Source organism: Diabrotica virgifera, chromosome 6, assembly GCF_917563875.1.
Source record: "Diabrotica virgifera virgifera chromosome 6, PGI_DIABVI_V3a".
Classification (NCBI taxonomy): Eukaryota; Metazoa; Arthropoda; class Insecta; order Coleoptera; family Chrysomelidae; genus Diabrotica; species Diabrotica virgifera.
Window position 1 is genome coordinate 199,142,123 of NC_065448.1, and position 15,666 is coordinate 199,157,788.

General features: G+C 33.9%; 1 protein-coding gene across 7 annotated transcripts in view; it reads right to left on the minus strand.

Moving 5' to 3' along the window:
- LOC126887119 (reticulon-1-A) overlaps positions 1-15,666 on the minus strand; it is a 130,558-nt gene that overhangs the window by 9,682 nt on the left and 105,210 nt on the right. For all 7 annotated transcript variants that reach the window (XM_050654471.1, XM_050654470.1, XM_050654473.1 and 4 more), the window contains one exon: positions 3,562-3,978. In XM_050654471.1, coding sequence (XP_050510428.1) covers positions 3,562-3,978 — 417 coding nt within the window. The remainder of the gene's footprint in view (positions 1-3,561; positions 3,979-15,666) is intronic.

A 15,666-nucleotide genomic window follows, 5' to 3' on the forward strand; every position in this document is an offset into this window, starting at 1 on the left:
CGTCTGTCAACTTTCGGCAAGTGCTTACATACAAGTAGCAAGTGCACTGACAAGTTTACTGGCTAAAAGTACTTGCGGCTACTAAACTTGCTTGTGGTTTTCCGTTTACTTATTGTCTAGTTTATTTGCTAGTGACCACTCATTGTAAACAGAACTGTTACTTATCCGAAGTTATTTAACAGTGCTTACACATAGAAAATACACAACAAATAGTGGGCAAGCAGCAAGTAAACTAGCCGCTCTGTCAACTTCTAGCAAGTGCTTGCCTACAAGTAGCAAGTGCACTGGCAAGTTTACTGGCTAAAAGTATTTGCGGCTACTAAACTTGCTTGTAGTTTACCGTTTACATATTTTCTAGTTTATTTGCTAGTGACCACTCGTTGTAAACAGAACTTTTACTTATCCGGAGTTGTTTAACAGTGTTTACACATAGAAAGTACACAACAAATAGTGCAAATAGTGGGTAAGCGGCAAGTAAACTAGCCGTCAACTTCTAGCAAGTGTTTGCCAACAATAAGCAAGTGCACTTTCCTGTTGTTTACACATAGCAAGTTTAGTGGCCACAAGCACTTTCAGCCAGTAAACTTGTCAACTGTAAATGAGCTTTAAGCTAATGAAAGACAGTTTAAGATTTAATCTCGTTTCAGAGACCACCACCATCTGTTGACGTAGATTTCATCCTTTTGGATTCCTCCGAACAGCCCGTGGTGTGCTACGTCATGTAAGCAAATTAATAAGAAACGCTCTCAGCGTTTGTCACTTGGGGCAGAGAACAGCAAACCTCCAACAAGAGGCGAAAATCGAATTCTGTCTAAATCCTGACCCACTATGTTCTGCCGTGTAATTTGCGTTGCCTATATGAACTTGAATCGGCGAAATGGGCATATAAATAATAAAGTTTTGCTGTTTACCGCTTTAGAAAAACCGTTTTATAAATTCACATTGTAAGGCACGAATGAATTAAATATGTAGTACCTTTTTGTAGATGTATTTAAAAATGAAACTGAAGAGTTATTACTATAAAGAGTGATATGTACCTATAATGTGGCTTGACTAAAATAAAACAACGATTAGATATAAAAAAAATTACAAATTATATTAAATTTGGGAAAGTTTTTGGGCAATTTTTTTCTTAATCAGCCACTCTTTTTTCACATTTTATATTTAAAACTTTGGACTTTATTTAGAGTAAGTATTTAAATGTCAAGTATTAAAATACTCTATAATTATAAATAAGTACTTGGTATTTAAATGCTCTAAAGTCTAAAGTATTTAAATACCTACAAATAAGTATTTAAATTTTGAAATACGGCCCATTAGCTGCAATACCAAGTTAAAAATATGAAATGTACAAAAAGCGTGAATGATTAAGATAAAAATTTATACAAAAACTTGGGTACATTTTTAATATTTATATACTTAGTATTTAAATACGTTTCGTATTTATATACTTAGTATTTAAATACGTTTCAACATCGGTGTTTGTATTTATGATACTTTCCCAAATTTACTAAAATTTGTGATTTTTTATATCTAATTGTTTTATTTAAGTCAAGCATAGCCACAGTTATAGGTACAGAACACTCTTTATTCGCGGTGTGCAAGTACTTGGAAGGGGAAACGAGAAACGACCCTGCGCGAGTCGCGGAGAAATATTGCAACTATCTTAAATAATTCATATTGTCAATTGAAATTGTCAAATTGACGTATATTTCATACCTTCTGTCAATGAAGCAGAAAAATTATATATTGCTCCACAATGTTGATATGATATGCAATTATTATATAAAGGTAAATTTAATTAATTTTATTTTGCTTGCAGTAGTGCATTTTAATAACTAATTTTATTTACTACATACAATTGTTGACGTTTTCATAACATAACCTGAATCTTATTTTTTCTTCTTATTATTTTTTTGGACTATGGCCTTGACAACTATCCAGTAACCAGGACTAATATAATTGGCCAATATAATTAAAAGTGCGAATTTTAGTATAGAGCGTAGAAATAGGGGTCGCTTTGCCGAACTTGCACGGTCCCAATAGTAATAACTTTTCAGTTGCATTTTTAAATACATCTACATAAAAGGTACTAAATATTTTATTCATTCATGCCCATGCCTTACAATTTGAATTTTTAAAGTGGTTAATACTAGATAATACAAAACTTTATTAAAAAACTCTAACATTAAGTAAAAACCACTTCTATGTAATTGGTATACCTATTTATTAATTTTTTTTTAAATTAATTAATTTAATAAATATACAAATTACATAAAAGTGGTTTTTACTTAATGTTAGAGTTTTTTAACTATAACCTAAGCCAACCTAGGGAACTACCAGTGGTGTCATGGCAAAATTAGCAGTGTGGGAACGCAGTTCCGGAAGGCACTGCTAATTTTTGTTTACAAAACCTAAATTCTCTATTATTTTTTTTCTTTTCTTAACCAGTGCGGGAACGGCGTTCCCACACCATGACACCACTGGGAACTACCCTTTTTAGTTTAAAACTTTATTATTTATATGCGTATTTCGCCGATTCAAGTTCATATAGGCAGCCCAAATTACACGGCACAAAGTAGTGGGTCAGGATTTAGAATTAAGTCGAAAATCGTCGATTCAGAGTGCTGGTTTGCGCTCTCTGTACTAAGTGAAAAATAAGACGGTTTTGCCTTCGCATTGCAACTGAATAAAAATGGTATACATTTTTATTTTTCTATTAGTATTACTCCTATAGAGTAACTACGTCCATTTTCCGTTGGAATTTACCGAGATGAAGACAGGGTTGTGAATTGCATAGTGTAGAATTCCTTCCCTTTTGTCTTCGTCTTCACTGCAGCATCCATCTGGCTTGCAAATTTTAGAAGCCTTGAAGGTGTCACTAGGGAAATGGACCAATAAGTTTTCAATTTAAAAATCTTTTAGTAATATTTTTAATATTTTTCAATATTATTAATGTTGCTATTAGGATTGAAAATTTCACCATTTAATTGCCAGATGACACTACTCACCTAATCCATACACGTCAGGTGCAATGTGGGGATAAACTTTCATGGTTGGTCACTTCCGAGTAGAGAGCAGCAGGCCTAGACCTCTCCGATGATGACTCAAATAAGAGTCGAAAATCGTCGATTTAGAATCTCTGTACCAAGTAAAAAATAAGACGGTTTTGCCTTCGCATTGCAACTGAATAAAAATGGTATGCATTTTTATTTTTCTATAAGTATTACTCCTATAGAGCAACTACGTCCATTTTCAGTTGGAATTTACCAAGATGAAGACAAGATTGTGAATTGCAACTTTTAGAATTCCCTCTTGTCTTCGCTTCAGCATCCATCTGGCTTGCAATTTTTAGAAGCCATGGAGGTGTTACCAGGAAAATGGTCCAATAAGTTTTTCAATTAAATGTCTTTTAAAAATATTTTTAAATATTTTTATAAGTTGAAAAACTTTGACTTAAGAAATAATTTGCAAATGGACACAATAGTGACATTTCCAACGTAAGAAATCTTTAGTTCTTATATTGTTGTTATACAGATAATATATATTCACAAATCTTACCGAGAATAATTAGAGTCATTCCGTTGAACCACGCTCCCACATAGGTAAGAGTCCATAACAATACTGCGAATTTGATGGAATCTACCAAATCTTCGACCAAGAATAATCTTCTAAGTTCCACGATAGCGGCATTGATATGTGCAATGGCCACTTCTGTGATCTGTTTGACTTTTTCCTGCGGTAGCGATATATCGAGTTCCAGATATTCTTTGAATGGATGTCCATCACCAGTCTTTTGAACAGCTTGTACAATACTTTTGTAAATCCTAAAAGCTAAAGTGACGCCGAGGGCGATGAGTGAAACGTACGCTACCACACTGATTAGAGAGAAATATGTGAGAGCGAGTAGAACTACGAGGACTCCTCCAAAGACTGGACCAGATTTCTTGGGATCACGCCAGTAGATCAGACTCTCCACTGAAACAAAAAATATATATTGAAGTTAAGTTCAAGTTACATCTCGTTTTTAATCATAAATATACATAATAACAAACGTTTTTGACGAATGTTTAAGAATTTGTTTAAAAGATATATCACGAAAATTTCTTTAACAATCATTTTCTCTACCCACTAATTTCCCAATATCTTTAAATCCACCTCTACATCATTGCAAGTAATAAAAATGTAGCTGTCGCAAAAATAAATATTGCAATAGGCATACACAAACATTTTTAATACTCATTATTAGACCAAGTAATAATGGCTTCAAAGCTACTGAGATGGACGCACTAAGAAGAGCAAGTAGGACATTGAGATTGGACCGGGTTAAAAATGAGGAAGTAAAGCGAAGACTGAATTTACATGAAACGGTTGTAGAATGCATTGAGAAGAAACAATTAACGTGGTACGGACATGTTCAGAGAATGGGGGAGGAAAGACTGCCAAAGAAAATTATGAAATGGATACCTACAGAAAACAGGAAAAGAGGAAGGCCAAGAACGACATGGATACAAGGAGTAAGACGATCAATGAGTGTACGAGAATTAGAAGATGAAAACTGCAATGATAGAAGATATTGGCAACAATGCATCGGACAACGTCGAAGGACGTTTTGAACCCGAATTTATATATATATATATATATATATATATATATATATATATATATATATATATATATATATATATATATATATATATAATAATGACTTACGATTATGACGATTTAAATTATATGGCCCGAAAATGAAGTGAATAGTATAATATATGGGGTCTAGAACTGAACAAACAAAAAGAAAACGGAATACTTTTAGCGAAAGGTCAGCAAATGCTACGCCAACCGGCAGGATAATTCTTTCATATTCATAAAACTTCGTTCAAAACCATTTCATGGGCTTTCTTCACATTTTCCGATGTAACTGGATCGGAAGGCCGTCCATTTCATGGTTCATTAAATGTAGATATACAGCCACTACGAAATTCACGGAATTTAACAGTGTAGTCTTAAGGAGCATTGTCCCATAATATTGATCCAGCTTTTCTTTTGTTTCCTTTGCCGTTTTATTTCTCACATAATGCTTTATGACAGATCGAAAATCGTTTTTCTCAAAATGAGTAATTTTCCCAAACACGTCAAATTTATGCAGTTGTAAAAAATATACTAATGGTTGCATCGCGCTAAAATTTGACATGTGAGCATAAAAAGGTCTCTAGAGCTAATGTTTTCTTTTGAGATTGTAGCATCCTAATCGGAAAAGAAGGTTACTTATCATACGACCAGATAGAATCGAAACAAAAGACTTATGGTTTCTTACAGTCACCGAACTTTTTAGAAGATTGTTTCTTCTATAATGATAACAATTGAGAAATCTCATATACCATAATTTAAAATCTAAACTGAGTATTTTCGATTTTCAACTATACAATAATTATTTCATTTTCATACATATAGTTCTAGCTATTTTAATATGAATATAATATTACATATTTAATGTATTTCCGATCATCTGGTCGATTTTTGTCGCATTTTAACCAACTAGTAAAAATTTCCATTATGTCTGAAGATAACGAAGAGGATACACAATAATTATGTGGTTTATTTTATAAATAAGGAAATGTACCTATCTAAATAAAATATGATCTTTTCTGATAAAATTTAACAAGCAAATAAAAATTAAATCGAATTAGTAGCTAATATTTACTGGAAGAAATAGCCAAAGTAGTGATTGTTGTCAGATATGTATGAAGGAATTTTTAAAATTTATTCGATTCATCTGAAGATGTATCGGTAAATGCAAAAATACTCGTACTGATATTAATATAAAATAGATTAAATAAATACACTACATTTTCCTTGTACAATCAAGTAGCCAAAACAGATATCACAAAATTTTTAATCTAAGCCTGGTACATCGCGCAACGATTTCTTGCCTACGCATTGAATTGTTATAAAAAGGCCAATTTGCAACTATGTAAAGCAAAAGCAAGATCAGGTTTAATTCCTACGCATAATGAATTATAATAAAGAAAATCATTTAGCCGTAGAAATATCTTATATAACATAACATTATAGAGAACACATTCATACTATTTTAAAATGTGTGCTAATCGCTGACTCAGAGATAGAACTATAAATTTTTAAAATTTATATTTCTCTCATAAATACAGTATGAGTAAAAAGGAATAAAAGTATGAGTAGAATATAATATATCAAAGTAAAATATATTAGATGTACATGTTTGAAAATTTGATAAAATACCAAAATAGAATTGAAAAAAGTGAAATAAAAATGGAACGAATTAATTATGATAAAAAATATTTTTTCTGCAGCCGTCCCAAAAATAAAACTTTCGGTATGATTTATTAAATCGAAAGTATCATTTCTCTGCAGCCGTTCCGAAAATAAAACTTTCGGTATGATTTATTAAATCGAAAGTACCATTTTACACTACCCGTATCGAAAGTAGCTACTTTCGGGACTAATTTTTTCACTTTCGGGACGATTTATTTACTTTCGGGACGATTTTGGGTAGCTAGGTAACGGCTTTGACAATAACATCAACTTTGTATTTTATTTTGACAACGCTTGTCATTTAAGATTCGTGTGTGTTTTCGCTCAGTATTTCGTTTTTCAATTCCAAGAAATGGAAATCAGCAGTGAAAGTGAAGCCGAAATGATTCCAGATGAGATTATTGAAACTAAATATCAATGTAAATAATTGTTATAATTGTGTTATTAATATTCGTAAGTAGATTTTTCTAATGTTGATTTCACGAGAGTAACTTTAAAGTGTTTAATAAAAGTTCATAAGTAAATTTTATCCATATACACTTTTTAACATACAAAACGGCTGCAGAAAAAATATTGTACGTAACACGATCCAAAAGTGATTTTACGAGACTCGCAGGATTCCAGGACTCGCCTACGGCTCGCCCTGGAAACTTCCTACTCGTCTCGTAAAATATCACTTTCGGAACTTGTTACGTAAATTACTATTTACACAACTCGTACCGAAAGTAGCTATGACTTTCGGGACTAATTTTTTCACTTTCAGGACGCTTTTTTTACTTTCGGGGCGATTTTGGGTAGCTAGGTAACGACTTTAACAATAACATCAACTTTGTATTTTATTATGAAACGCTTGTCATTTAAGATTACCAAATAGTAATAATAAACAAACTAATATCTCAAAAAATATTAAAAGTACTGACACGTCTAACACTTGCTACTTCTGTTAATATTCCTAACAATATCAATGTAAATAATTGTTATAATTGTGTTATTAATATTCATAAGTAGATTTTTCACGAGAGTAACTTTAAAGTGTTTAATAAAAATCCAGTGTTTAATAAGGAGCCATTCCAATTCACTGTGTTTTGACCTACGAAGCATGTCCGCCTACCCAGTCCTTCACCTAGCTATCCTACTAGCATAATCTGGACGTTTAAATATGTTACTGATGAACTTACAACTCATCCCTTGTAACGGCATCATTTAATCACTTGTAACGCCGACCTGAAGATGATCTGTATATTGTAGAGATTGAAACCGGTCGTCGAAGTAATTAAAAGATTGTGAGTACGTCTGTGTTTCTTTACTTCATTCATTTGTTTAATAAAAGTTCGTAAGTAAAGTTTATCCATATATTCTTTTTAAGATACAAAACGGCTGCAGAAAAAATATTGTACGTAACACGATCCAAAAGTGATTTTACGAGACTCGCAGGATTCCAGGACTCGCCTACGGCTCGCCCTGGAAACTTCCTACCCGTCTCGTAAAATATCACTTTCGGAACATGTTACGTAAATTACCATTACGGCAACGAATTATCAATCTCATAAACTCATAAAGATCATAAAAGAAGAAAAACAGAATACTTCGGCCACATAATATTAGAGGACCCAAATAACATCTACTTCGCCTTATAACGCAAGAAAAAGTGGAGGAAAGAGATGGATTGATCGAAAGAAACTTTCATGGTTGCGTAATACTAGACAATGATGTAGGATGTCTCAATTCAGCAGAACCGATAGAGAATAGGCTTCAGGAACTTGTAAACATGACGTCGGCAAACGTTTGAATACGAACACAGCAGCTAAAGAAGGATGGATGAACAGCATGATAGTCGGACGTATCCAGATCCGGCGAATGAGGGGGGTGTTCGAGAATTCGAACTCATAAATCATGGAATTATTTTTCTCAATATACGACTAGTATCCAATGGCATTGTCATCTCTCTCTTCAATTCTGCACCCCCGGAGGGAGTGTAGTGGTCGACATGATGTCGTGTATTGTCCGTCTCCAAAGATCTCTGTCTCTGGTCATTTCTTTTAACTCATGCATAGGTCTTTTGCATATTCCTGTAATCTGATCGATCCATCTTGTTGGGGATCTTCCTCGTGATCTTCGGCCTTCCACCTTTCCTTGTATAATGAGTCTTTCCATGTTTCTGTGTTTGCTCTAATAACATGACCAAAGTATTTTAATTGTTGGAGATGGACTTTACTGAAGAGTCGTTGGCTAACTTTTAGCTCCCTTAAAATTGAATTATTTGTTCTATGGTCGGTCCAAGGAATTCGTAACATTCGTCTCCAACAGAACATTTCAGTGGCGTCTATCTTTCTTCTGTCCGAATTTCTCAGGGTCCAAGATTCACATCCGTAGGTCAGTATTGGGAAAATTAAGCAGTTGATCAACCTCATCTTTAACGCTCTTGAAATTTGACAGTCCTTCCATATTGTGGTCATTTTTGCTGTGGCAACTTTTGCTAGATCACATCTACGTTTTATTTCTTCCTGTAGTGAGCCTGTGTTTGTGATTAATGATTCCAGATATAATTATGAGCTCACGACCTCAAACCGATCAATTGTGGTTATGTGTGGATGATTGTTATGTAGTCTATCCACTATCATGATCTTTGTCTTTGATATGTTTAATTGCAGACCAAATATTTGACTTTCGTTTTCAACCAGTCGTATAAGATAAATCAGCTCTGCTTGACTATTTGCAAGAAGGGCTGTGTCATCTGCGAAACGTAGGTTGTTTATTTTATGGCAATTTATCGAGATACCTTTTCCCATCCTTCAAGTGCTGTTCTCATAATATGCTCTCCATATATATTGAATAATTCACCCCGTTCTGGATGAATTTATACCCCGTATAGTTCAGTTATAAGCGAAATAAGGTGCTGGGGTACGCCTACTTCTTTTAGTATTCGCCATAAGTGTCTGCACTTGACCCTGTCGAACGCCTTACGATAATCTATAAAGCATATGTACAGTGGAATAATGAATTCGCTAGATTTTTCGATTATCTGTCTTATATTCAACAGATGTTCTCTACCTTTGGTAAATCCAGTTTGCTCTTGTGGAATTTCTCTTTGAAGGAATGCTTTTACATAGTCTCCCATTGATTATATGTAGCATTATTTTACTGGCATGTAATATAAGAGAAATAGAGCATTGTCATACAGAAACAAAATACATTCGGACAACTTTTGATAATTTCTCTCATTTTTTTCTCATGCACCCTTTGGTGCATTCAGATATTTGGATACCATATTCAGATATTCAGATACAACATTCAGACATTTGGAGATCAATTTTATTTGGACACCAGTATTTACCCCATATTCATCGGACCAGAATGGGTCAAATAAAAAAAACCGGGACTCCAAGAAAGACCAATAAACTTACAAAACTACTTCCAGCCAACTAAAAAAGAGTTACCAGCCCCACAACATTTAAACGGTAATCATATTGTAAGGAAGATTTATGTTCTACTCTACAGGAAACACTGAGAATCTTGAGGTCTGAGGGCAGTTCGTATCCGGAGCTCAAAGAAGAAAACTCAGAAGCATGGGCATTGATACAGGGTAAATCCCAAGTGCGAGCACATGTGACGTAACTGCAACTTCCTTCCCAACAAAATTGTGGTGATCGACGTTATCAAAATGCTCTAATAGGAATCAAGAAATCAGTGATACCCAAGAGCTACCTAGCAAAATGGCGTCCAAGAATGAAATAGGATCCATCAAACATGCTCTACCAAAACTTAGCGCTTGTCCATATGAGGGATGTTTGCCAGCGGTTGACGCCGCGGTTAGCCGACGTTTGTATCGTACACATGAGAGCGGTTGACTGGCGCTCCCATTCCTCCCCTAGTAAACTTACAACCGCTGCGGTTTGACGACGGAGCGGTTGCATGTGTACGATTCCATTTGTTCCTTGGCAACTTGAACAGCGGAACAAGCTGTTGCGGAACTTGAACAAGCTGTTACCCGCGAAACTACATGTGCCCCTTGATACAGTCCGTAAATCGTTCAGCTGGACATAGGGAATATACATTGAGAGAATTGTGGCAACTGCGCTAACCTGTGTTAGTTGAAGCTTCTGTTCGAGTATGAGTTTTTGGTGTAATAGAGATGTTAGAATGAATAGAATAGAATGAGTGAGTTTTGACGCAAGGCTGTCCATAAGTAAATCAAAAACAAAGTTTATGATTAATGAGTTAATAATTTTACTTTATTTTTAAAAATATTTTTTATTTAAAAACTAATTTCAAAACTAAACAGTTCTCCCATTCCCTTAGGCCAAAAATATTTAACTATTACATTGTCATATTTTGACGTTTATTTGTATCAGTCGAAATGAGTTGTATCAGTCGAAATGTATCAGTTAATTTTGAGGAGGTTAATGGCCCTTAATGCTAACAACCATATTGTCATCGAGAGAGCTAAGTTGCCACAATTATCTCAATATAATACGATGTATGTATTTATGTATCTAAATATATACAAAGTATGTTCCCTATGTCCAGCTGAACGATTTAAGTACTGTATACGAAATCGACTCATATACTTTGGGTTGATCATTGGGTAAACATCAAATGGGTTTTCTTGAAAAAAAAAAGAAGTGGAAAGTTGACCACAGGTATACCTTCCACAGAAAAAGAGTGGGGATCTAAAGGTGATATTAAACTGTTTTGGTAAACAAAATAAAGGACTCGTGACGAAGCGCTAAGCAGTCTTGGGTTCCAAGCCGGTCGCCACTGGAGAATTAGGTGTACATCTCCGGTTTAACAATGAGTCCGGAGTCGTAACCAACTGCATCATGCTGGGTTTATGCAGTTGAATGAAAATAAATCTAACTAGACTGGGAACATTAATGAAAAAAAGCCTGCGACAATCATGTTCACGTAGGAAGCCGAATGAAAATATTTAAGACGATTACCTGATAATAAAAAGACTTCACGGTGGCCAGACTTTATTTAGGAAATACTTTAGTTAGGCACATGGACGAAGAAAACAAGAAAAGAAATATACCTTTAATTAAGGTACTAGTACACTTTAGAAGACCAAAAATAATCATTTTTTTCAAGAATTTTTTTTTCAGTACCTTTATTAAAAATGAACATAAATATTTTTACGTATTAATATCTAACTCTTAAAGAGTACAAAAAATATATCTTTTTTCATTTATGCACGTACACTAATATTGTAGAGGGCGCAAAAGTCGAGGCATCGAAAAATAATGGCGGACAGTAGTTAATCTCAGGATTGGGATATCTGAAACAAAAAAATCGTACTGCATTTGAAAAGGGAAGGTTTCTTACGTGACAATTTACCACAACTTGACCAAAAAATAAAAAATAAATATTTTTTAACCATGAAAAACTGAAGAAAAACGGGCGATTTTCACAATTTTTTTTTAATTTCCGTAAAATCTTTTTTTTTGCGGAAGTTTTCACTAACGGTGGTAAATTGTAATAAACCTTCCTTTTTCAAATGCCGTACGATTTTTTGTTTCAGAGATCCCAATCCTGATATTAACTGTCCGCCATCGGAACTACTTTTTTTTGTTGAGGTCTCACTTTGGCGCCCTCTACAAGTATAAATGAAAAAAGATATATTTTTTGTATTCTCTAAGAGTTAGATATTAATGTGTAAAAAGTTTTATGTTCATTTTTAATAAAGGTTCTGAGAAAAAAAATCTTGAAAATGATTATTTTTGGTCTTTTAAAGTGTACTAGTACCTTAAGGAAACAAATAGAATACAAGTTACTCCTAAGCACAAAACGAAGATACTAATTAACATCATACTTATATCTTCTGAAAAAATGCAAACAATTTACCAGTTACCAGTGCTAACCTAACTCAATTATACTTTTAACTGAAGGGACAATTATAGGGGCTATTGATTATACCAAAAACACAGGGTCAGAGGGCTAAAAGTAACTACAACGTTTAACGCCCAATTCCAACGACGCGTTGAAGCTCGTGTTAAAGCGATTTACCAATTGAAAATGTATAATAGTGAAAATGTAAGAGAGCACAGTGCTGTAAAATTTATAACCTTTTATTTTTATGATAAAATCAGTCGGACCATCATGTCCTCAAGAATATCAAGGCAGTGTGGGGCGGTAAAAATTCTATTAAATTGGTTAATTCATACAATGATAAAAATCTTAACACAACGTAGTTAGCTCAAACATAGTAAAATTACTACGGCACTGATCGTATCAGCTCCCTAGTTCAGTCGACGTTTTAGCACCTGTATGTTAAATTTCTTAGAATTGTGTCATTTTACCTGACAATTTACAGGAAAAAACGCGGCGCTCCACAGGACAATAAAAATAGTGTACAGCGGCAATCAATAGGGAACTTGCACATTTTTTTTATTACATAATAATGTTCAGTTTTGTATAAAAATGAGATTTCCAAAATTTCACGCTTCAAAAACTCATAATAACTTAGAAGTACAAATTTAAAGTCTTTGGTATCTTAAAATAGGTCAAACGGCCCGTGACGTCACTCAGTTTAACTATATGGTTCCGTTTATGGTTATAATTAGGTATATTCTTCTTCTTTAGTTTATTGGCCTCCACCTATTTTGGTATACCTCGTCGCGAAATAAAGGAAAAATATTTATATTCTATTAACATTTATCGTATGTCATTGTAATAATATATACCAGTTTGTTGACATTGGAGTTTGATATGGTTATTGAAGGAAACGAAAGAAGGTTTACTACGGAAAATAAAACCATTTTGTGAAAGTACAGTGTTCTATGAATAGTTCAAACGATCAAAACACTTGTAACGTCAAATAAATGTATTTTCTAGTGACGTTTATAACGTCTAATTTAAAATTCTGTTTACTTTGTTGGAAAAATGTAAATGTACAAACGAGTGACGTCACGACGCGTTTTAGGCCACCTGTTTTAATTTCAATTTTTAATCGCCTTTGGGGGCCAAACGAAAGACCTACAAAAAATTTTTATCTTTGATACATGTTTTAAATTATGTTCTGTTGTGATTTATAACATTTTTTTCGAATTTAAAAATTTATGCAAGTTCCCTATTAGGGTTTGGTATTAGCTTAAGGATCATAAATAACAAATTTTGTGACAAATTTCGCTATTTAACGTTGCAGGGTTGTTAGTTGAATCCCCTATTGCCCTATTCAGTTTTTATCTTTTTCTGTTACCTTTTTTTTTTTCTTCACTCGGCCTACCGCGCCGATTTCTTTTTAAAGGAGTTTTATTGTTTCATAAATTATAAATATGTATGTTCAATTGAACCCCTTTGAAAAAACCGGCGGAATGCGTTTAAATTTAAATGGGTGCGTTTTTGCCCTAAGCTCTAGGGCGCATTAGGGTGAATTATATGCACTTTTCATACATATAAATCTACAGAAAAGTTGTTCAAAATTAAATATTCTATCGAAATATCAAAAGTCAAAAATATTTTTTTTTTACAAAAATATAGGTACATATTAAAAAAATAAAACAAAAAACACTAAGAAACGTAAATTTTCTTTTAGCGCCTTAGCTTTTTTCCAAGGGTGGTATATAGGTATAGGCATTACTTCACAGAAAACAAACTTCTATCCTTTTAAATTGGCATTTGGTACAAGTCTTTAGAGTTCATAGTACCTATCCGAGATAAGATTTTCAAATTTCGTCACTCACGCCATTTTTGGGTAAATTTTCCTTATTTTTTCGCAAACGCCATCGAGTCTAATTCACCCTTTCCTTAGAAACGTAGCCCTTTAAGTAATAGCACTCCGCGGTTTTTTTATATTTGGGGACCCTTTGACTATATGAAACAATAAAACACCTTTGACATTGTAGTCCCTTTCTAAAGTACATAATCAACAGCCTATACCTCAATTTTATATTATTATGCAGTATGTCTGACAGAACATTTTCTATCTGAAAATATCAATGCTAAATAAATAGTTTGTGAAAATAAAAGATTTCAATAAATATTTGCTACATTCAATATAGTAGGGGAGCCCAAGCGGGGATTTTTGCAGTTACTCGAGCGCGTCAGATTATTACATGGCGAGAAACCTTGTACCCTGAAAATGTATCTCTACCATATATTGGATCTTAATGCAGGGGAGTTCGTTAAGGGGGCGCCGAAAAAAAAATCAATCCGAGAGAAACTCGAAATCGTTAGATTAAGATAAGGTAATAAGTAAGTATATGCAAAACAGTGTATATTTAAAAAATCTGACGATTTGAGCGGTAAAGGCCCATTTATACATACCCGGGTCATGTCCGTTCCGGGTCAGTGCCGAGTCCGGGTATTTTTAATGCAATATTTACATACAACCGGGTTGTGGCAGTGTGCGTATGCCGAATAAGAGAGGAAAACGTTATTACATATCTCTGTGTAAAAGATAGTTGAAAATATTTCGGCTTGGATAGAAGATCTTACCTCACAATATCTATTGCTTGTCTGTTTTCCAGAAGTCGCGTTCACAAAACAATAAAATCGTGTTTATACAAGTCCCTGCGATCCGTGTCATTTTCGTGCATCGCCAGTGTAAACATATCGGCTGGGATTAATTTCAGACCGGGCCCCGTCCGGGCAACGCCAATGTATAAATATACTGTACATATTGTTTTTTTTTTTGGACCGGGCCCTGTCTTAACACGGAACGGACACGGCCCTGATATGTATAAATGGGCCTTAATACGGTTCGTAAGGAAATAAGTGAGTCCCAAAGTTTCACAAGAAAAAAGCGAATATTTCGCGAAATGAATGACAGATCGAAAAACTAAAAAATACGTGCTCAATATTTTTCAAAAATCTATTAAACGATACAGAACACGAGAGGGGTGAGGGCTTTAAAATTTTAAATACGAATTCCGTGACATTTCGCGAAATGAACATCAGATCGAAAAACTGAAAAATACACTTATTCAATGTTTTTGAAAAATCTATCGAATGGCACCAAACACGACCCCCCACAGAGGTGGGGTGGGGGTTACTTTAAAATCTTAAATGGGAGCCCCCATTTTTTATTGCAGATTTGGATTCCTTGCGTAAAAATAAGTAACTTTTATTCGAAACATTTTTTCGAGTTATGGATAGATGGCGCTATAATCTAAAAAACGATTGTTGGAAATGGAAAATTAAATTAAAAATGGAAAGTCCCCACTAAAATGGAAAACTTTACTAACTTTTTTTGGTTTTAGGACCTACTCATCACAACCCAATAGGTCCCCATAACGCTCGAGTGACTGCACATTTAGCATACTTAGCTCCCCTACCAATACTTATGTTTTCTAAAAAATCAAAACTTTTAGAATCATATTAAGTTTAACGGTGTAGTCTAGGTAATAATTAACATAGGTAAAAATTACTGTTATACAT